This window comes from Lytechinus pictus, chromosome 2 (genome assembly GCF_037042905.1).
Source record: "Lytechinus pictus isolate F3 Inbred chromosome 2, Lp3.0, whole genome shotgun sequence".
In the NCBI taxonomy this organism is placed as follows: Eukaryota; Metazoa; Echinodermata; class Echinoidea; order Temnopleuroida; family Toxopneustidae; genus Lytechinus; species Lytechinus pictus.
Genome location: NC_087246.1, coordinates 59,169,891 through 59,194,374, shown reverse-complemented (window position 1 = coordinate 59,194,374; position 24,484 = coordinate 59,169,891). Strand labels below are relative to the sequence as shown.

The window sequence follows — 24,484 nt, the reverse complement described above, 5'->3', positions numbered from 1 at the left end:
TACAAATGTGATAATTTTTCAATCTACATGTGAACAAATAATGCTGCTTATTTACTAGTATTAAATATTTAACATTCAGGGCTCCATGCAAGTCATATGAAAACTCAAATTATTCCCCAACGATATTAAGACTTTGCTCAATTGTTGGTATTTTATAAAAAACTGCCCATACACAGTATCTAAATAAGACAGTAATAATGTTTCAATTTCAAGTTTTTGAGATCAACTCACTGCCGGCCTTGTTATGAACAATATCCATAACTCTGGAGGGACCTTGTATCGAGGACGCAGTTCTTCAAGTTCTTTTCTGCATTTGAAAGGGATGGAAATTTGTTATCAAAGCGTAATAAATGAGATGCAGCATCCAAATATTCAGTATCCATAATTTTCTTATATATATGTATTATCAAAATATAAAAAAGAGAAAAATTTCACTAGTGTCATCGTGTCCCCTCCCTCGACCTCTGGCCCGGGAGCTGGGCCTCATCGATTTACACTTCTGACATTATGACGTCATCTTCGCATTCCCATCACGTCGCCATTTTATCGGGATCCGCGTTGTTCTTGTTTCCAAAATTCTCGCCCACTGTTCTTATTCTCGTTGTTTTCGCGAAAAATCGTAAGTCTCTCTACCAAATCAAGGTCGAAATTTATGTTATTTCAATGTTTTTGATATTTGTAGTTTGATAAATTAGGGGTAACTTGATATATTCATTAAGTTTCACGTTTCTGAACAAATGCCAATGCATTGTGAGGCCGTCGATGGTGGAGACGCGCGCTGTAACGGTTTGTGTAATTTCGTAGCGGCTGCTAAGGTGCGAAGTGTTCTCTGCACTGTTCTCAGATTCTGTGACCCCAATCGCCCGGCTGCGTCGGCCCAGTCACCGGCTTCAACCCGTGACTGCGTGGTGCAACTCTTAATCTTGTCAGTACAGTCAGAGATATATTAGGATGGGGGGTGGGGTGTCCGGACACTTAATATTTTTGAAGCCTTCTTTTTTGTCTTTGGATTACACTAAAAATACGAATTCAATAGTTGTAATCATCTTCTGTTTTGTTCTCTACTAATATTACCTAACATTTCGTACTAAACATTTTATGAAACTTTGCTTGTAAAGTTTTCCAAATGACTTTCTAAAACTGATCGTCCGGACACACAACCTGTCCGGACACACAACAACTGGGTATACAATATCTCTTTCACTGGCAGTCTTGCACCTATTTTTTTTAAATTTGTTTTTGCTTTAACACTAGTAGTATAGTGAGTGCTTGTATACCGACCGGCCTTGTATTACCGAACGCGCGCATCATACGCATCAGAAATAATTTCATACGCTCAAAATTTTGCAGAATCCTTCCAAAGAGAACTTGAATAGAAAGATGATGAAAAATGGTAAAAAACACATTTTCAAAGTCTTAATATTCTAAAAATAATAAAATATGGTCAAAATAGCTCATCAGTGATTTTGTTGTTTTCTCAACTTTTCCCATAGAAAACACACGTTCGGTAATTACGATACCTTTTTCAAGTGACCAAAATATTTCACATGCGAAGAGGGGTCCGATTGGAAGCTAATATCGTAAAAAGGGAATACAATTTCGGCAAAATTTTTACATATTTATATTTTGTAGGTAATTGTGTATTTATGGTGAAAGTTTGGTGAATTTTATGAGAATAATGTGTTTGATATGATTGAATTCATGAAAAGTGTTCGGTAATACGATCCACTACCATACCGTAGTAATAGTGTGTGATGATCATTCTGATTTTCTTTCCAAATCCAATTCCATTGGCATTCTCATTTTGCAAATTGCTCTTAATATATTTTTTTTAGAAATATATTTTTTAGAAAAGTTGCTGGCGCTAATGCAGTTTCGCACCGGCCGATTACCAGCATACCTCATCACATGTCATGACAAGTCTCTCAGTCACATTTGGAGGTGAATATACCCACAAATATACCCACCTCTTTTCCAAATATCGCGATCGGGAACGGCTGTATTTCAGCTTTGATCTCGATGTCGTTGTTCGAAACCTCAGCTCAGACATTAACCACTTCGCAGATCGCTTGGATTCGCCGTGCGCCGTAATGTTGATATGGACTGAAGTTATGCGACCAAAAGATTCGCCTGCAGCATGCTCGCAGTTTGTTCGCCACATGTTCGCATGATTTGGTTGCTAACTTCAGTCCATATCAACATTACAACGCACGGCGAATCCAAGCGATCCGCGAAGTGATGTCTGAGGATTCGAACAACGACATCGAGATCAAAGCTGAAATACAGCCGTTCCCGATCGCGATATTTGGAAAAGAGGTGGGTATATTGACCTCCAAATGTGACTAAGAGACTTGTCATGACATTTGGGAACAAGTATTGGTGATGAGGTATGCTGGTAATCGGCCGGTGCGAAACTGCATTAGCGCCAAGTTGCTAACTGTTAGTTATATTATTAGTCTAACTTAACATATAATAGCCTAGATTTTCCGGATTAGCATGTATGAGCGACATCATTTAAGGGCGCAACTTATTATGAAATACCCGCAAATATAAACGTGAATATAAAGAGTGACTAAAAAAAAGTCCTATTTTATCTGACAGTTACCATAGTAACAGTGCTTCTCAGCCAATTAAAATCAAGGAAAGTTGTCAGATCTGACAACATGTCGGACGAAAATGTTGATGAAACGCTCCCCTGATCACCCCTCCCCCTTCTGATTCACATTCTAGCCATCATTTGTTGAGGGGGCAAAATTCAGGTACCATGCATGATGGTGGGCCACTCTGAGAGCTGTGTGTCAATAGTGATCTATAATGGATTTGTTTGATGAAATTGCATCTGTCTGCAGGAGAAGGAAATCTGACAGATTGCATGAAATCTGCCGTCGAAGTTTAGACTTTAATTTGTCCGAAATTTTCTATTGATAGTGTCATCAAATGGAAACTTGTTGGATAGAATATCCATAAAATCCTTTTGTGAAATTACACGATGAAACATCTGGTCCCACTAATGATTTTATTTCCTGTATTTCTTGTAAGTAGGTGGACTGAAATGCAAGAATGTCTGTGCGCACATTGAGGAACCTCAGGCTAAGTGCTGGTCAGAAGCGCGGGAATGCTGATGAAGACCTTGCAACATCTGGTAAACCTGACGAGCCCCCAGCAAAGATTAAGAAGGGTAGAAAGAAGTCTGGAGAGGATTTGGCAACTGCGCATATTTGTCAAGTGAATATAAATTATTCTTTAATTCATAAGTCTTAGATGGAATAAAATCATAGATGTTGCACTATAGTACATTTACTTTTTATTTTGATTTATATTTCTTCCCAATCAAATGTTAGTAGTATTATAAATGTACATGTGTCAGACCAGTCTATAGGTCTACAGTTTTTTCCCCGTTTGAAAGGGGAATCGAACCCAAATAAATCTTGCTTTCAGAGGAGAAAGGAAAATCAGACAAATTAATTGGTGAAAGTTTGAACAATATCAGACAAACAGTAAGAAAGTTATGAATTTTTAAAAGTTTTGAATTAGTATTGGTAATCACTATACCCATGGAGACTTCAATTGGCCACTAATGTGATGTCATAGTGATGTAAGGCAAGAACTACTCTTCCATGTACTCCAGTACATGAAATGGCTAAAATGACATTTTCTTTTCAAAAGTTTTACTTCAAATTATATTTTTCTTTCATGAGGACATAAAACAACATACTACCTGGGCTATATTTAGATTACAGCCCAAGGGGAATGGGTAAAAAGCCCGGGGGGGCCACTTCCATTCACGAGTGGATACCATGCGCGACCATGGGGTCTCGAAAAGCACCCTAAACACGTAATTTCCATATTCTGAAAATGCACCCCTTAACAAGTATTGGCGCGTGAAACCCTACCCTTAACAAGTATTGGAAACAAAACGATACTATTGGCAAATATTCCCTGAAATGAACCCCTAAACAAGTACAGGAATGTTTTATTGTTACGGGTCCTTCGGTCGTCGGCTTTACCTTATTTGGTTTAGTACGACCCCACTTTCTACACCTCGCGCTAATCGAACTCTAAACACGAAGTGTTGGGGCAAAATGGACATCCTTTATAAAACATTTTAATTTTGTTTTATCATTCCCGCAAATTCGACCCTAAACACGTAATTTTCCTAGCGAAATAGACACCCTTTTTTCATTATTTTTGTGTTTTTGACACCCTTATCACGTTACGTACGTAACGTGCCCTATCGTGAAAAGGACATCCTTTTTACGTGTTTTTTTGGTCGCGCATGGTATCCACTCGTCAATGTAAGTGGCCCCCCCGGGGTAAAAAGGAGAAAACCACAAATCGCTGATAATAAAGTATATGGCCGAAGGCAAAGTTGTCCTTGCCCCTTGTCATAATTTACTTATCCAGTTGCCAATTTGAAATCTACATAGTCTTGGGTATCTCAATTTTAAAGCAGCTATAACTTTCTTATTACTTGTCCGATTTCTTTCAAACTTTCACCATTCTGTTTTATTTATTTTCTTCCTTTTAAACGCAATATATTATCACCAAGGCTGGATCCCCCTTTAATGCCTTGCCCAACTAAAGAATTGTGTCATGGTTAAACTTAAAACTTGGTTCATCCTTCATGTAGGCATATTAGACCAGTGATGATCTCATTAGGTGTGGGGTCATGAGGTCAAAGATCAAACATGACATCTCTTACCTTTTGAGGGATCAGCCTCAATCTTGCTTCATATGTGTTTGAGAATGGATGATCTGAGTGTATTTTGAGGCCATTATTTTTGATAATTTTAGAAGTAACTTTTAGTTGTATGCCAGCAGTATATTCTGGCAATGACGGAGGCATACATTTTTTTTTACTTCAGGCTTATGTCATGTATCATTTTGAATTCATTTTAATTTGTTTCGAATGTATTTGTTACTTAAATCTTAGATGCATGAGCTAACTGATGAGAGTACGCAAACAGAACCAAGTAAGTACAGCAAATTCTGCAATCTATGTAGAGAGAATACATGTAAATATTTCTTTGTTAGGAATTCTGGATGATGCTATTTTACAGTTTGCACATAGTTTGCACATGATTTTCGCAATGCAAAATGATATTCACACTGACATGAAAAGGAGTGTTACATTTAGAGATAAGAGTACATAGTATGAAGACTAATTGTGCTTGACTACACTGTAGCCTACCTTTTATTTTCAAACATTCTCTTTTCCCCTATTTTTTTTTTTTTTTTACATCACCAGGTAACTTCAGATCCAGTTTTTCAGAGATTGAGAAACGTTCTAAAGATGCACGGAGAAGGTTTAGTGAATCAATCCGACAAAGGCATAGTACTTCCACTATGAAGGTATCTTTAACTATACCAAATCATCCACAAAAATACAATACTTTATGTGTGTGGCTCACTGTCACACAAATTTGTGCTTTTCATAATACATGCACCACCAATGTTTATTTTTATAATAGGATAGAGTGAATGAAATGTGGACATGGGTGTAGTTGACAGTCTTAAGTCTCTGTTCAAATGTCATTTATGGTCAATGAACGTGGTATTATGTCATTATATGAATGATGTTTTTGTGAATGATTATTTTATAGTAGTTTTCAAAGTTAGCACTGCTGCTATATTAAATTGCGTAATGCAGGCGAGACTGCCAGAGGCGTTCCACTTGTTTGTCTTATTTCTTCCTTCCACATTTATCACTATGTTTATGTTGTAATATCCACTTCAATTTGATTTAACCATGTTTGAAGTTCTAATTACCAATAATTAATATTTTCAGATCATTCATATTCAGAAGTATTATGTTTTTTCCTGATACTATTGATGGTGTACAGAACACAGTTTATTGGCAGCCTTTTTATAGAATAAAATGTGTTTTTTAAAATAAAATTGAACCTCACAGGAATCTATGGCCGCTTTGAAGAAATCATTGGACTCGCACTTCAAGACAGTGATATCTAAATTGCACGCCTGTCAGAGATCAAACAAGAGGCTTGAAAAGGAGATAGAAGAACTTAAAAGAGATCTTGGGCAGAAGAGGACGCCACGGTAAGCAGTTGCCAGTCCTATAGTATATGGTTGCCCTATAAGCAATGCTTTTTAATTCGACCTCCCTTTCAATTTCTTTGTTTTATGAATCATTGATTGTATTATGCATGTTGATCAATATTATGTATGTGCATATTAATGATTGTGCAATATGTAAACTATCTTCATTCATTGTGATTGCAAAAAATCAAAAGTGGAAAAATGAATTACATTAAATTGAAATGGAATATATGAACCAAATGATCGTAGAACGTTTTTTTAAATGATTGATTGCATTGGCTACAATGTTATGTAGAATTAATCGTGAAAATCAAGCATACTATCAATCACTGACCTTTATATTACGGGACCCTGGTAGGCATTTCATAAAGCTATTTGTAATGATATGCACGTTCTTACACACTATGAGAACATGTTCTTAGGTGCATAGTCAGCTACATAAGAATATACCATGTAGGACAAGGAAGGGTCACTAGTCATTCATAACATACAAACCACTTTATAATACACCCATCTGACTGTCTTTGAAACCCAAAGAACTCTTTTCTTGCCTATATAGACCAAAGAAAAGGAGTCAATCTGACAGACCTGCTAATTATGTCAAGGGTCCCAGACCTCACACTGTCATTGTGACGTTACCAGATGAACAGCTAGATGATCAGCTAAGGACATTGAAAGCTGAAGTTCAGAAGGAATGTGATGCTCAGAATACTGTGGAGATTCAAGCTGATGTGAAGCAGAATGAAATGGGTACAATATTTTATTCTTGTATGCATTCATTCGTTTGTTCATTCATCCGTCCATCCATCCTTCCATCCATCCCATCATTCATTCATAAATCGTTTCATCCATCCATCAATCCCATCTATCTATTTTATTTAATGATTTATTTTTTAGTAGTTTATCTATTTACTTTATAAATCTATCCGTTTACAAATTAATTTATTCATATATCTTTTTGTTTAGTAATTAATTTATTCATTCCAAGTTTGAAGCATTCTTAGAGGTATTTCTAAACCTAATCTCATGGTTTACATTGGTTAAGATGATGATAGACGAATGTTCTGCATGATGTTTCGCCATATTTTGGATTTGCTTTGATGTTCATCTGTAATAAGCAAAGATTTGTCATGAAATATCTTTCCAGAAGTGCTAGATGAGTTGACCGTTGATCAGAAGGATGAGAATTTTGAGGTGGACCCTAAGCAAACACACAGCACGGATGGAAACTTCACTTTCATCACACTCAATTCTGAAGGTTAGTGTCCGACTTTAGATTATTATCATTGATTTTTTTCGTTTTTTCATGATGATGGTGATGTGGTGATGATGGTGTTGATGATGGTGGTGGAGGTGATGACGATGATGATGATGTGGGGGCGCTGTGGTCTTAATGGTTATGACTCGTCTTTCAATCTAAGGGATGTAGGTTTCGATTCCTAGGCCATGGCATATTTTCCTTCAGCAAGAAATTTACCTACATTGTGCTGCACTCAACCCAGGTGAGGTGAATGGGTAACTGGTAGGAAGAAATTACTTGGATGCTTGAGCGCCCAATCAAGGTAGCCATGCTAAAGCTGGTGTAATAATAACATAATGATGTTAAATAAAGGTCAAGTCCACCCCAGAAAAATGTTGATATGAATAAATAGAGAAAAATCAAACTAGCAAAACGCTGACAATTTCATCAAAATCGGATGTAAAATAGAAAGTTATGACACTTTAAAGTTTTGCTTATTTTACACAAAAACGGTGATATGCACAACTCAAATGAGAAAGTTGATGATGTCCCTCACTCACCATTTCTTTTGTTTTTTATTGTTTGAATTATACAATATTTCATTTTTTTATAGATTTGACAATGAGGACCAACTTGACTGAATCGTTTAGTATTAAACAATGCTCATTCCACATGTTCAGGGAGGAATTAATCATTTCACTTGACAAGGAGGAGAAAAATAGAATATTCCCTATTTCATATAATAAAATACAAATGAAATAGTGAGTGGAAGACTTCATCAGTCTCCTCATTTGCATACCCACCAGGATGTGCATATAACTATTTTGTGAAATTAAAGATAAATTCCAGTTGTGGGGACGATCTCAAAATGACTTTTTACAAAATTTAATATAATGATCACCAAAGTGTCTGTTTGTATGAATAAAAAATATGTGCCAAGAGATTCTGGAAGAAATTGTGTAATTGCTGAGAAATAAGCAAAATAAGCGCGGATTCTGTCACTTCCGTCGGGTCTTTATTCCAGCAATAATAATACACTGTCCCACGTGTGCCTATCTGTGTTGGCGATCTTCAGTGTGATCGTTTTTTAGCTTAGATATTATGATTTCACAAAGTTCAGTTTATGTAACTGTACCAGATCTAGATCCACGATGATATAGTAATACTTAACCTTGGTTTTACAGACTTCCTCACAAAATCAGTATTTTACTGCAACTACTGTCATTTAGCTTTAAGCAAAACTTTAAAATGTCATAACTTTAATAGTTTACATCCGATTTTGATGAAATTTTCAGTGTTATGTTTGTTGGATTTTTCTCTTTTTATTCAAATTAACTTTTTGTTGGGGTGGACTTGTCCTTTAAGCAAGACCCACTGGGAGAACAGTTTTCGGAACTGAAGTGGCTACCTCGAGTAAAATATGACATTACTATTATTTCATGAGGATGATGATGGTGATCATATTTCTATAATGATTTTGCTCAGTTTGGAGAGCGTCCCTCTCACAAATGAGAGGTCGGGAGTTCAAGCCCCAGCTGCATCAGTACAAAAAGACCTTTAAAGATGGGAGTGGATGCTACCATGTTTGGCATTCAACAATTTAAAGGATAGAGCAATGTCGATCTGGCGCTGCACAGCGGGGCTGCCGGGCCCACGATCGATTGGGCAAAATTAATTTTCGGAATATTTCCATTTTAGATTTCTGTTTTGAACAATAAAATAAAAAATTATGAATTTTTAAAATATTTGATTAGTAAAACAATTGGGAAATGTACAATAATTTAGATTTTCCTTAATTAATTCCTATCCTTCTTTTATCCCCTTCAAAAAAATGGTTGACCCCCTCCTCTTCACAACCTGCAATGCAGTTATAACAGTTGCAGTATCAGCATGTTTCCAAAAACCTTTATGACACTGACAGTCTCTCAATAAGTTATTGTTGATGTTGCTTCAAGTGCCTGATATTTTCTCCCAAATAACACTAGACACTGCCTTGTTATATAATTTACACTAAATAGTTTGAGTCTCTTTCTAGCCAGGCAAAGCTTATCCTACTCTACACTTTATAGACAACAAGTAAATACTCATGCTCATGTTGTTTTTTAGCGACCCTCTTACAAAATTTTCACCTGTCAGATATTTTACCTGATCAAGTCCTGTTTTATCCGACAGTTCCCATGGTAACAGTGCTTCTCAGCCAATCAAAAGCAGTGACACGACATTCGCTCTGGCGACAATTTCTCCGGGCTTTATCTTGTTTAAGATATAAGGTTAGGGTTCCAAAAGGATTTTATGTTAGGTTTAGGGTTAGATTTAGGATAGGGTATAATGTTGAATCCAGGGTTGAATTCTGTTATTCCATTAATGTATGGAATTTACAGCAGACCCATCAAAACCATGGTAAGTTGTCGGTCTGAAAACTTGATGACAAAACATGCTGACGAACCACCCTTCTGGCGTCCCACATTCAAGAAGTATGCGAGGATTCATGCCATTAGACACTTCCATTTGATAACTAACAAAATAGATTAGAGTTGTTCATATCATTTCCATATTGAATTATTTTGAACAGAGGATTATCCAAATGGAAGTTGGTTAGGTGATGTGAACAGTCCAGCAATGAGGGTCAGGTGTAATATAAACCCAACGTGAGTATACAGTATTAAACCTTTATTTAGGTTTGCCGCTATTCCTATTCATTACTAGATTTAATATATAAATGTTTATGACCTGAAACAATAAAGAATATAAAGCACAAATGAGTTTTATTGGATTAATTTACACATTTTACGTCAAAATGTCTTTCTATTGGGTGACCAATCAAAATGAAATATCTGTGTATACTCCTTCTCAAGCTTGGAAAGGGTTAAAAATTTTAGAACATAGTCTTTGTATAAAGCTTCTTAATATCCAATTACCAAATGTGGGAAGTAAGTAAAGTTCTCTGAAGCTGAATATGAAACAACCTTTTCCTCAATTGGTTCCTGTCATTGTATTTGATTTAATGGAAACATTTGTTCAAAGTCAAAACAATATTTCATATACCAGGGTTGGTTAGACAAAGGTTGATATGAACTACTGCATATTAGTAGACCGGCTAAACGTCAAAAAGTGCTCTAGATAAGGATTCGACGGCAAAATTTGTTAATGCCTGGCATCCCAGCTAAAATTCTTGCAAAAATACCCAGGAATAGCGTACGGCCGGATGCCAAGCGCAATTTTGCGTGAAAGTGTAATTTTTAGCGTAAAATCTGAAAGAATGTCGAAAATCACGCATTTTGATATTTTGACGGATTATCATCATATTTTTTATTATCTTTGATATGCAATTATTTTTATTCAGAGCTTCAAATCAAAAGTCTATTAAATATGCATTTCAAATTGGAATATTACACACAAACATATTGCGCAGTGAAACATAAACTGCGATTTCCTCAAAATAAAAGTTTATGAAAACTATCAATAGTTTGAAGTTTTTTACGCAACTTAAATTCTTCGATTTCAATTCGTTTATCCATCGAATGTATAGTAAATGTCCTAATGCCACAAATATTAAAATAATTTTCAAGTAAGATGGAAAATATCTCATTTTATGTAATCCGAAAGAAGACAATGTGCATTTTACCAGGTGCGCATTTTGAAAGAAAAATTGAAAATACCGTACATTATGTACATAATTACATGTATAAGTACATACTAAAGCAAGTTTTTAATTACATGTATAAGTACATACTAAAGCGAGTTTTTAAAGGAGAATGAAACTCTTGGAGCAAGTTAGCTTTTGTGAAAGCAGAAAAATCAAAGAATAAGATCAACAAAAGTTTGAGTAAAATAGGACTAGCAATAGAAGAGTTATGAGCATTTGAATGTCGAGATCACTAATGCTATGGAGATCCTCCTATTGGCAATGCGACCAAGATCTATGATGTCACGGATGAACACTCTCCCCTTTTGGACACTGAAAATATACCCCAAAACATCTCTTTTTGCTCATTCTAATCATATGACAATCGATTCATCAATGATATAATGTTGTGAAACCTCTGTACTTGTCCTCTCATAAAGAGAACACCTCACCTTGTGATAGACTCTATAAAAGTGAGAATATAAGTGAAATAAGTACTAAAGTAATGAGGGAGTTGTACGTGTGTGACATCACAGATCTTGGTCGCATTGCCAATAGGAGGAACTACATGGCATTAGTGATCTCAATATTCAAATGCTCATAAATTTCTTATTATTCTTTCAATCTTCCTCAAACTTTCAACAATATGTTTCTTTGATTTTTCTCTTTGATATGGATTCAGCTGGTTTCAAGGGTTTCATTCTCCTTTAATTGGATAGCACAGTTTGTCAATACTTTGCATCCCAGCTAAAAGTCTTGCAGAAATACTGAGGAATAACGTACGGGCGGATGCCAAGTGCACTTTTGCGTGAAAGTATCATTTCAAGTAAGATGGAAAATATCTCATTTTATGTAATCCGAAAGAAGACAATGTGCATTTTACCAGGTGCGCATTTTGAAAGAAAAATTGAAAATACCGTACATTATGTACATAATTACATGTATAAGTACATACTAAAGCAAGTTTTTAATTACATGTATAAGTACATACTAAAGCGAGTTTTTAATTGGATAGCACAGTTTGTCAATACTTTGCATCCCAGCTAAAAGTCTTGCAGAAATACTGAGGAATAACGTACGGGCGGATGCCAAGTGCACTTTTGCGTGAAAGTATCATTTTTAGCGTAAAATCTGAAAGGCTGTCGAAAATCACGCATTTTGAGCTTTTGACGGGATTTGTAAGAAATTTTGATTCCCTTTGATATGCGATCATTTATATTTGGAGTTTCAAATTATAAGTCTACTAAATATGCATTTCAATTTGGAATAATACACACACATATATGGCACTATGGAATATAAAATCGTGATTTACTAAAAATAAAAGTTTGTGAAAACTATCATTAGTATAATGTTTGTGTTCCGCATCTCAATTTTGTCCATTTTAGCGCTGACCGAATAAATACATAATAATTGTTTGTCATGTCACATATAGTGAAAAAAAAAATGAAATAAGATGCAAGATATATCATTTTATGTTATAGATGTGAAAGATAACAATGTACATTTATTGGATGCGCATTTCTGATTTAAAAAACAGCGCACAATATTATATTTATATTGCACATAAGTTATATACTAATATTAATCAGTGCGATACTCGTCATGATATTATAGGATTATGTTTACTTTTGTAGAATTCAATCTTCTCGCTATTTCCGCGAATGAATTGATGCTGAACGTAAATCTACCTGTGGCGATATTCATAAATAGGTCTAATATTTAATTTGCCGTTACTATGGTAACATTAATTTTATAGGAATATCCATATAAAAAAACATAGAAAATATACATGTATGAATAAAACGATTGAATTAGCATTTTATTCTCTTTTAATCAGTTCAGTTATTTGATTATCAAAGTCTTTAAAAAAAAATATGGCCGTTGCCAAGGCAATACCTAATTTTTGTCTCGCCTGCATAGCAGAGCAGGACAAAAGGGGCCACTTTTCCGATGGAGGCGACGGCAGTTTTGATATAACAGCCTCATATCAACTTTGAAATCTTAACCAAGGTTACGTTTTTTTGAAATTTCATTATAACTTTGAACGTATAGAAAAAATTAATGACACTTATAAGAGTATTCAGGTATTACTGATCGTCTTGCACAAGTTTTAGATCACATGATTAAGGTCAAAGGTCATTTAGAAAAGGTCATTTAGAGTCACTGAACTTTAGCCATACCTATTATCATAGGTCCATGCTGTTATATATCGTAGTCTAGCTAAGACGGGGGCAGGACAGCCCGACCCTGGGTAGCCCTGGACATACATGTATGTATTGCCAGTGCCATTTTGGGAAATGCAGTTGTACGATCTGCGCTGGACGCTGGCCATTAGCCTTTAGATTTGTTTGTCATAATGGTCGTACGACTGCATTTCCCATCATGGCAATACATGTGATGAAATGAGCTTTAAGAATTAAAATGTGAACTTTAAGAACCTACTCTTTTGGTATTTCAATCATCATTTTCCACAGATGAAAACTCTTAGCTCATGCAAATGGTTATTGACCGATCTATTTTAGTTTCCGGTCTAATGAACTGTTCAATTAACTGATAAAGAGACCGTAGTTGCATAAAACGATGCCTTCTACATTCTAGAATTGAGAAAATGAGCTACGGACACTGACGTAAGCCTTTTGATGGAAGATGCATGGAAGTGAGGGGAGGGGGAAACTAATTGCCCCCCAAAAATCAAGAAAAAGCATAAAACAACAGAAGCAAAACAATGGAAAGCTTGTTGGGGAGGGGGTCATTTATTTATTCTTTTATTTATTTATACATTTATATATATATGTATATTTATTCATTATGACCTCAATTGAATGAAAATATTGTAATTTAAAACATTTTTTCTTAATAAACACAAATTCTTCCCTAAATTAAGGCTTTTGTTCAAAAGACTTGGTCAGTCAGCTCGCTCACCAGCAGCGTAGCTAGGCTTTTGTCAGCAGAGGAGCACGGGCATGACGGGGGCGGGGCTTGGCATTTTGCAGGGGGTACCAAAATAGATTCATTTATCAAGTATTTATCATTAAGTACATATAGCTTTATTCTCACAAGAACGATTAAGTATCTGACAAGGCCTATTTGAATAATGCGAGCGCGAAGCACAAGCAGTTTTTGTATATGCCATGAAATTTAGAGCTGAAAGTTAGAAAGTTACATGCACAATTCGTAAGTGTAATCATGAACATGATTCGTATCTAATTGTAATGTTAAAAATTTCAGAAATCTTTAATATTCTGACATGAAAACGGGGCATTTAATACATATTTAAAAAAAATAATATATAGGCTATTGATGCGAGCGCGAAACGCAATCTAATTTTTATATTCCAATCCCTAAACTGGACATTTTGATGACGTAAAGAATGTTATGTATTTGTTTTTAAAAAAAAGCCATTACAAGCCGAGCTGGCTTTTTTTTTTAAATTAAAAAAACGAAACATTCTAAGGCGCGATAGCTCAATCGGTAGTGAGGGGGTTTCGGATTCCGGTGGCCTGGGTTCGATTCCCACTTGGTGCGCTAGTGCCAAGTAAGGCATTTCAATGCCTTACTAGTAATGGTAGTAAGGCATTTAAATCCTCAATATAGGTCCCTCGGAGAGTACCTTAAGCCATCAGTCCTCTGGTTGCTTGCTAAGAATTTATTAATGCCAGCACGAAGCTCGAGTCGAAAATTTATTTGGCATCTTTTTGTAATCCCATGTAGGGTGCCTATCTCGCTAAACCAAAATAAAGTATACACTCGAATCGCGAGCAGAATACTTTGGGTATATTATCTTGAAAACGGGATACTTTCAGCTCCATGTAATCCTTTCGGACACTACACATGACCTTAGGCAGTGGGGGAGGGGGGGGGGGCAGAGGCAGTTGCAGCCAGAAATTTTGTAACTCGTTTTAAGTATGTACTTATTCATGTAATTATGTTTATAATGTACGGTATCTTCAATTTTATATTCAAAATGCCCCCCCCCCCTCCCCGATAAATTTTGCATGTCCCCTTTCGGAAAATATATCTTCCATCTTACTTGAAAATTCTTTTAATATTTGTGACATTAGAAACGATCGATATTCAATAGATGAACCAATTTATTAAAATCGTAGAATTTAAGTTGTAAAAAACTTAGAACTATTGATAGTGTTCACAAACTTTTATTTTTAGTAAATCACGATTTTTTTACGTCATTCCTCAGTATTTCCGCAAGACTTTTAGCTGGGATGCAAAGTATTGACAAATTGTGCTATCCAATTAAAAACTCACTTTAGTATGTACTTATACATGTAATTAAAAACTCGCTTTAGTATGTACTTATACATGTAATTATGTACATAATGTACGGTATTTTCAATTTTTCTTTCAAAATGCGCACCTGGTAAAATGCACATTGTCTTCTTTCGGATTACATAAAATGAGATATTTTCCATCTTACTTGAAAATTATTTTAATATTTGTGGCATTAGGACATTTACTATACATTCGATGGATAAACGAATTGAAATCGAAGAATTTAAGTTGCGTAAAAAACTTCAAACTATTGATAGTTTTCATAAACTTTTATTTTGAGGAAATCGCGGTTTTATGTTTCACTGCGCAATATGTTTGTGTGTAATATTCCAATTTGAAATGCATATTTAATAGACTTTTGATTTGAAGCTCTGAATAAAAATAATTGCAATATCAAAGATAATAAAAAATATGATGATAATCCGTCAAAATATCAAAATGCGTGATTTTCGACATTCTTTCAGATTTTACGCTAAAAATGACACTTTCACGCAAAAGTGCGCTTGGCATCCAGCCGTACGCTACTTCTAGGTATTTTTGCAAGACTATTATTTTGCCGTCCGAAGTATAAAAAATGGTTTTGGCCGGTTTACTATATAGGGTTATTTAAACATGTTACTATTCTAATCTGTAGGAAAAAGAAAAATCTTTCCTAATTTTATTTAAATCCAATAAATAAGTTACTGAGGAAATATTTTCCTCATTTCTTTACCGAATGAGCCATATAGGGTTGAATAAGCATGTTACTAATCTAATGAAAAAAAAAACCCAAAACAAACCATTATTTCCTCATTAGTTGAATCCAATAAATGTAATGATGGAGGTAATTTTTTTCATTTTTTACAGTGAGATGGTTCACATTATGAACATGTACAAGTCAGCTGACAAGCTTGCTCTCAAGTTGTTGGATTTCCTGTTTGACAAGGAGACCCAGGCAGTCTCGAATCTCTCTGGTACCGGCAAACATAAAAAGAAGAAACTTGATCCGTTACTCATCTACGGCATTCACTGTGAGTGTGGGCAAAGCTTTGATTTTTTTTGTTAGGGGGGGGGGGGGGGTTAAGGGGGAGCTGTTACAAGAAAATTATAATCAACATATTTTTGGCAAATTTTATCATGAGTCTTGCAAATGTTTGCAAAATTACACTTACTCACTGGTGTGCATGTGGAATTTAATTTACTTTACAAGGTCAAGTGATGTATTGATTAAGAAAAAGTTGCTATTTATAATTACAATCGATTGCAAATAATGAGATTCTAGTATAAACACCCCCTTTATAGTCGTACATGTGTACCTTTAACCAAAGACTTTGATTTTTTGTTTGCAAATTGAAACATTTGATTGCTAATAGCACATTTGAAAAACAATTTATATTCTTATGCAGGTCATCTAGTGAAGCATTGTGGGATTACAAATGAAGACTGGTATCGGATCAGACTAAACATAGATTCCAAGTGTCGCACAGCATTTAGACGTAAACAAAAGGGTCTGGAACTCTACCCCAAGCAGATTAAGAAGGAAAGAGTTTGTTCGAGTAATATATACACAACACAGGTAATACAAGGTTTCTTTTCATTCTTTAATCAATTAATTAATTAATCAATTAATCAATTCAATAATCTCCCCCTCTATCATTTCATTTTGGACACCATGTAATGTTTATTCATGGACTTTCAAAATTGACCTGAAATAAGTAATCATTCTTTGATCTCGTACTATCCTAAACAAGTTATTTGTCATGATTTCTCCACTCTAAATGATGCCTTAAATATTTTATTTTCATGACAGGGTGAAAAATATTTATCATATATACTAATCCAGGGTGTTGGATGCATCCTTTTTTCTTCTTATTTTGGCAATTTGATACCCTTATCACTGTGCGGCTGTGAAAATAACTCTTTTCTATGCTTTTGTTTGTGTACAAGCATTGTGCCTACACTATAATGGCAGTGATTGCCTCCCTTCTAGCAAGAAGATTGTAAACATTGCTGTCTTTTTTAATGACAATAATAATGATGATAATGGTAATTGGATTTTGTATCATGTTTTCTGGAGGATACAAAGCAATGCTTCCGGCATAGTGAGTTGAATATTTATCAAAATGTCTTTGAGTTCAAGTTATCGGATTTTCAGACTATGTAGGTGTTTTACTGCTTATTCAATTACCAAATCTCGAAATGGTCGAGGACCTGTTCTACTACCATTGATAAATTGCTTCATGTATAGGCGTATCAGCAGAGCCAAAGTGTACAGCACCTCCAGCAGGTTGTAAATGAGCTACAGACCATACATGTACCAACAGAAGAAGGCTTGACAGGCATCACCATCATCCAGGAGCAACCTGATGGGAGCACCATAGAAACCACCTCCACACCCTCATTGGTAGGACACATCCTGAATCCAGACGGGGGCGAAATCCAACCTGACCAGCTTAAAGAGGTACGTTCTTCCCCCCCCCCCCTCCCGCTCCCTTCTTTCCCAATAGATTGTCTCATCCTCATCACTGGTCGGAGATATCCTCATTCTCGACTGGGGGTGAAATCAATCACGGCCAGTTGAAAGAGGTGCGTTATGTCCCCTTCGCCTATTAAGCAGATTCCTTGATAGATTGTCTCATCCTCATCCTTGATAGGACACATCCTCAATTTATATGGGGGCATAATCCAACATGATCAGATCATAGAGGTACGTTATGTCCCCCCCTCCTGTATAAAGCAGACTCCCAAATAGATTGCCTCATTCTTATTCTCTTGAGGTCACATCCTCAATCCAGATGGGAGTGAAATCCAACACGATCTTTTGTAGAGGTAAGTTACGACCCCCTCCCCTATTAAGCAGATTCCCCAATAGATAGATGTCTCATCCTCATTAATAGTAGATCCCATCTTCAACTCAGATAGGGGCGAAATCCACCACCTCCCCCGTCACCCTTCTCTCTCAAGCCCAATGCACACTGTGCGACGTGATTGCACTCAGATCAGATTTGTTTTAAAAAAAAAATCAGATTTGGTGTATACGATGATGTCATGAGCAATCTGCAGGACTGTCACAATGTGTGCACTGGCCTGCGATGCGATTGCACTTACATTTAATTGGTAATTTGAACCAATCGGATCTTAGTGCAATTGCATCGCAATGTGTGCGCTGGGCTTTACAGGCTCTCCTGTAGATTCTGACCTGCATTCTTGGAAGAATCCAGAGTTACATATTTCTGGAGTGTGTTTTGGAAAAAGTATTTATAGGGATTGTTGCAAAAGCTATTCAGATTTAAGAATAAAAAAAAAAAAAAAATTAGAAAAAAAAAATTAAACAGACATGAAAAAACAAGGATAGTATGTAGAGAGATAGAAGGGGATGAGAGGAAGGACATTGAAGAAATTAAAGACAGGAGAAGTGAATAGAGGAAGAAATAGAATGTGTTTTGGAAAGTTTGAAAATAAGGAGTGATGGGCAGTATACCAGAGACTGAGATTGATTGGGAGAGAGAGAAAAGAGATATGGATAGAGAGAGAGAGGGAGGGGGGGGGTAAGAGAGATGTGGTCAGAGGGGGAGTAAGGGTAAGGGTGAAAAGATAAAATAGACATGAACCCAATACAAGTAATCTATTACATGAATACTCTAAGTCCGGAGGGGGGGTGATCGGTTGAACCGTATCTCCTCCCGGGATCCGCCACGCCCGGGCTCCAAAATCGCACCGTGTGTCGGGCCTGCCACTCTTCACGGACTCGCCGCACTCCCAGCCCATCACGACCTCGCACGACCAAGTCGTCGTCCGATTCTTCCACCGAAAATCCCCGTAGACTTGCGTGTTGTGGCCCGACATTCAACCATGACAGACGACAGACGCGTCACGTGGGTCGTCTCGCTCCGAACGCCGCGTTCTGATTGGTCAACAGCGGCGCACAGACTTACAGCATTCCATATAGCTTTAAAAACCCAACAAATGTATGAAGCGATCTGTGGCGACTTACGTAAGAACAATGTATTGACGTGTGCAGGGACCCTGGATCGCACCCGCCGGAGCTTTTTTTTTATAATATTTTTTTTTCGGGGGGTGGTGTGGATATATTTTTGCTTTTTCTTTAAATCATATTCCTTCCCCCTTCCTACCCAGCTTTATTCTCTTTTTGCTTTCATGTGAATTTCTATTTAGGCCTGTATTTTTAAATCATGGAGCTATTAATAACTATGATTAAATCTTACATCTTCTTAATCACTTTTGATTTTCAAGTTCTTGATTACACTTATTTGGGCAGGGGTGGGAAGGGAAGTGAGTTAAAGGTCAAGTGCACATCGACAAAAAATCTTTGAATTAATAGAGAAATTTCCCTTTTTTAACACAAAACAGTTATATACACAAAACAATGGTATGCAAATAGAGTTGATTATGTCACATCACATTACTTTCTAAATTTTGGTTGCATTTTATTATATCAATTTTAGCAAATTTCATATAAAAACTCTTCATCGAATTCATGGAAACTACGAATGTTAATGGAGGTATTAAAATCCCTCTCAAAATTTGTTAAAGAAAATGAGAAAATTAAAATAAAATATACATGTCATGTACATGTATCAAACAAAAAAATACACAAGAAATTAGAGTGTGTGTGTGACATAATCGGTTCTGTAATTTGCACATTGACCAAGATGAGCATATAATTGTTTTGTAAAATTAGGCAAATTTCTCAATGTCAAAATAGTAATTTTTTAAATTTTTGAATCATAGTTTTTATGAAATTTTCTGCAATACTTTATTTTTCCTTAAATTCAATTTAATTTTTTGGTGAGGTGGACTTCTCCTTTATTCTTTGCATGGAATGTAGGGAATGCACATATGCAAATCAGTAATTGGACACATGTTCACTTTCCTTTCATCCAGGCCACTCCCTCACATCCACCAGGTTTACAGTATTATAACAAAAATGATGAATTAATTAGAATACCATCACACCATAGCTCCATGATCACACAACATTCCCACAGTGCTTCACAACAAATATTTCACTTCTGTTCATACATGCAATAATCACTGTGGAAAACAAAAAACAAGGCGTAACCACATTCAAATACCGTTTAAAAGGACAAATATATAAAACATGGCGAGATCTTTGATTTGAATCATGTGTAGAATTTAAAGTGAACGTGAAATGAGATTTTGGCATTCTGTCACAACTGAAATTCACTTTCGCACCGGGCGATTTTCGCCAATTAATTTTGGCACAATATAATAATTTTATTCCCAAATGTCTAATCAATCCATAACCTGAATTTCAGCCGATCTCGACGCCTTCGTTTGAATTCTCAGTTGGACTTCGCCGTAGTTGCGATATGGACTAAAGTTAGCGATCATAATAATGTGAACCTGCCTCGCGAAGGATGGGGCAGTTTGCGCCGCGCCGCCTGTGTGTCTGCGCGGCAGGTTCACATCATAATGATCGCTAACTTCAGTCCATATCGCAACTACGGCTTCTTTGTTTTTTCCCCATTGCTTTCATACTTTTTTTTTTCTTCTTATTTTACATTTTTTTCCCTTTGGCTCCTTTCACTTTGTTCTTTCTTTTTTCCCTTCTATTTATCCTTTCTTTACTTTTCACTTCTTCTTTTCTTTCGTCCTTCCTTTCCTTTATACTTCCTTATTATTTTCTTTCTTTAATCCTTTTTTTTTTAGTGATAAAGGGGACAAAAAAATAATAATAAAAAAAAAAATTAAACTTGTGTCATTTTAAAATGTTTTCTTTCTTCTTTACTTTTTGGGACCAATAGAAATAAAAAACAGAAAAAAAAAAAAAATAATAATAAAAAGCGGGGGCGATAAAATGAATATCAGCTAATGCAATGAAATACGTTGAACAAGTAAATAAAAGGGTTAATGTAAATCCTCCAAACCAAATACTTTTTAAACTTCCCTTTTTATAGTTAAAATGACGGGCAATATTTTTAAACGCTACTTTAACTAAATATCATATTCGTCCAACTTCAATAGCATTTTAATTTTCTTATCTGTATTTCTTCTATTAACCATAATCCTATACTCTTTATCACTTTTTACTTTCTCACTATTACCTTTAATCAATCATATATTTTTCAAAACAAATTACGACTTCAAATAAAAACCTAACTTTCACATTCCTTTCAAACCACAACCTTCTCTTAAAAAATTCAAATGTATATTTCTTTCCCTATCTTGAATAAACATGTCAATCTACAACAAATTCTATTTAACTTAATCACACCCCCAAAACCTGTGGAAATCCACGGGCTCTGCTAGTAATAATAATAATAATATAGGGTATTTATATTGCGCACATATCCACCTTGTTAGGTGCTTAAGGCGCTCCTATATTACCCGGCTAAGCTAGGCGTTCATAGCGCACACAGCTTTTCAAGGAATTACTTCCTACCGGTACCCATTTACCTCACCTGGGTCGAGTGCAGCACATTGTGGATCAGTTTCTTGCTGAAGGAAATTACGCCATGGCTGGGATTCGAACCCACGACCCTCTGTTTCAAAGTCCGAAGACTAATCCACTGGGCCACAACGCTCCACGTACCAACTAAATAATTATCTGAACAATTTTGTTTTCTCTCTATAGTCTATACTTTCTTTTTTTCTTTTACACCCAGGTAATAGCCCAAGCTGGCAAAGACAGTGAGATTCATCTTTCAAATGGCCATACCATTGCCATATCTCAGTCAGGAGAGCTGGAAATCAGAGAAGTCCAACTTGAGGTGGCCAAGGAATGAATCACTTGGAAAGAGACCGGGCTCGGTTTCATTAAGACTTGTTATTATGCCCAATTTCTAAAACCTATCAGCCAATCAGACTGAAGGATTTCAGTAGCTTTTTACTCACTGAAAAACGTTCTAGCTAGTTTTATGAAATGGGCCCCAGAGGGGTATCAACACATTGCTCTGGAGGATGGGGGTTTGTGAGGAAATTGTACCGGAAAAATGAAAGGAGAGGAGAGAAGAAACGTAGAGAAAAGGGAGCGAGAAATTAAAAATGAGCATAGGAAAAGGGGAAAGGAAAAAAGGAAGGAAAAGGTATAATAAAGAAGAGAAACAGGAGGAAGAAAATGAAAAGATAGTAAAAAGTAAAGGGAAAGAAAATAGGGAAAGAGAAAAAATGACAAGGGAGACAAAACAGAAAACGGTACAAGGAAAGAGGGAAAGAAAGAAGATATAAAGAAGAAATATATTACACTATGGGAGAGGAACATCCATGAATACTAATGAGTGAGGGAGAGAGGAGGGAATAAACTAAAGGAAGACAAACTGTAATGGCAAGGGGTAGGGGAAAGAGAGATAATAAGGGTAGAATGAAGTCAGAATTAAATCATCTTTTTCTTACTCTCCAGCTTGCTCACAACATATTAGAATCTTTCCTACATTCCTACATCAAGTCGTGTGCCCCCTCAGAATATTTTTTTATTACACCACTGGCTAACATGATGTATATACGTAGAGGCAACCGTGTTCAATTTCACACACAAAATTGGTTACAAACACTGAGATGCCAAGAACATCTGGGGCCACCAATATCAAGGCTCTGTCACTGTAACTCTAAGGCTTGGTTTCTGAAGTCAGGTTTAACTTAAACTCTGGTTTAATGTGACATAAATCACTAACAGTAGAGATATAATATTTCAGTTCATTTGGCTCTCAAATCATTCATTATTGTCTAGGAAGTATAAATAGATGATTGTCTTCATCCTGATGAATCAGGAAAGAGCACACTAAACATAAGAAACGTGCAACTTAATAAAAAAATGATGACACTTTTGGCTTCCCATAATATTAGCACAGAGTTAGACCATGGTCTAAGTTAAACCTGACTTCAGAATACGGGCCTAAGGGTCCTAACTCCTAAGGATGTTTACCCTCCGACTCCATCGTTAGTAAGAATTGCAATGGCATGTGTGTATGATGTCCACATATAGGTTTGCTAATTTCATGTAATGATGGTCACATTCAAGGATTAAAATGACCGAACTTTGAGAGCTTCCAGGGATTTTGCCTGAATTACTGCAGGACCATTGCATGTGTACCCTTGGCAAACATGAAGTTCTAACATGTGTTTTCTGTGGGGGTTTCATAAAGATATCAGTCTAACTTGAAATTACAATTAAATTTCCAGTTGCATGTGGGATATGCATCGTGTTATTAGTCGGATCATGTGCTATGGGGGGGGGGGGGAGGACTGTATTATCACTGATATCACATGTCAAATATGTGCATATTGGCACTTGAGCATGACTTTGATGCAGACAAATTTAAGTATTAAAGGTCAAGTCCACCTCAGAAAAATGTTGATTGGAATCAATAGAGAAAAATCAGACGAGCACGATGCTGAAAATTTCATCAAAATCGGATGTAAAATAAGAAAGTTATGACATTTCAAAGTTTCGCTTATTTTTAACAAAATAGTTATATGAACGAGCCAGTTACATCCAAATGAGAGAGTCGATGATGTCACCCACTCACTATTTCTTTTGTTTTTTATTGTTTGAATTATACAATATTTCAATTTTTACGAATTTGACGATTAGGACCTCCTTGCCTGAAGCACAAAATGTTAAAATAATGGAATTCAACGTGTTCAGGGAGGAATGAAACTTCATTTCACATGACAATAACGAGAAAATAAAAATATTTCATATTTCATATAAGAAAATACAAAAGAAATAGTGAGTGATGTCATCAGTTCCCTCATTTGCATACCGACCAAGATGTGCATATAACTTTTGTGAAATGAAGCAAAACTTTAAAATGTCATAACTTTTTTATTTTACTTCCGATTTTGATGAAATTTTCAGTGTTATGCTTGTTGAGTTTTTCTCTTTTTATTCAAATCAAGTTTTTGTTGGGGTGGACTTGTCCTTTAAAGATTTAACTATTTTATTAAACATCCCCTTGACTAATTTATTGCAAACTTTGTATATAATTTCATTTTAATGTTAAACTTTTTGCCTTGAAAATGTTTTATTATAGTCAAAATGTTTTGCTAGTGTCATGTTTACTGATTTCTTCGTATTACAGTGACTAAATTTGCACTCTGCTTCTCTGTCTGCGATCTGGGCCCCACAACACAAAGGTTAATCGCCAAGTTGAAAGAAATATTCTGATTGGTTCCTGGTCAGTCTTCTGAGCAAAACGCTCATGCAACGATGATCTTGATAGGTCATTTCATTTAGCGATTAATCGCAAACCTTTGTGTTACAGGACCCTGATGTACTAGGTAGACTGCTACAAAACTTGAATTTGTAT

The 24,484-nt window shown here is 35.8% G+C and overlaps 1 protein-coding gene across 6 annotated transcripts; it reads left to right on the top strand.

Annotated features, from left to right (window-relative positions):
• The first annotated feature begins 515 nt into the window (after positions 1 to 515).
• On the top strand, positions 516 to 22,378 carry LOC129253890 (protein BANP-like). 6 transcript variants are annotated; one of them, XM_054892323.2, is made up of 12 exons: positions 516 to 619; positions 3,040 to 3,225; positions 4,934 to 4,973; positions 5,249 to 5,352; positions 5,912 to 6,057; positions 6,617 to 6,807; positions 7,205 to 7,315; positions 9,870 to 9,945; positions 16,059 to 16,222; positions 16,598 to 16,767; positions 17,440 to 17,652; positions 21,842 to 22,378. In XM_054892323.2, exons 2-12 carry the CDS (start codon positions 3,061 to 3,063, stop codon positions 21,959 to 21,961), a joined length of 1,500 nt encoding a protein of 499 aa, XP_054748298.2. In that variant the 5' UTR covers positions 516 to 619; positions 3,040 to 3,060; the 3' UTR covers positions 21,962 to 22,378. The 6 variants fall into 6 exon arrangements, with proteins under 6 accessions (XP_054748298.2, XP_063951340.1, XP_054748299.2 ...); XM_064095270.1 differs by having other exon boundaries at positions 529 to 619; positions 7,208 to 7,315; positions 21,842 to 22,230; XM_054892324.2 differs by having other exon boundaries at positions 532 to 619; positions 3,043 to 3,225.
• Positions 22,379 to 24,484: the final 2,106 nt, after the last annotated feature.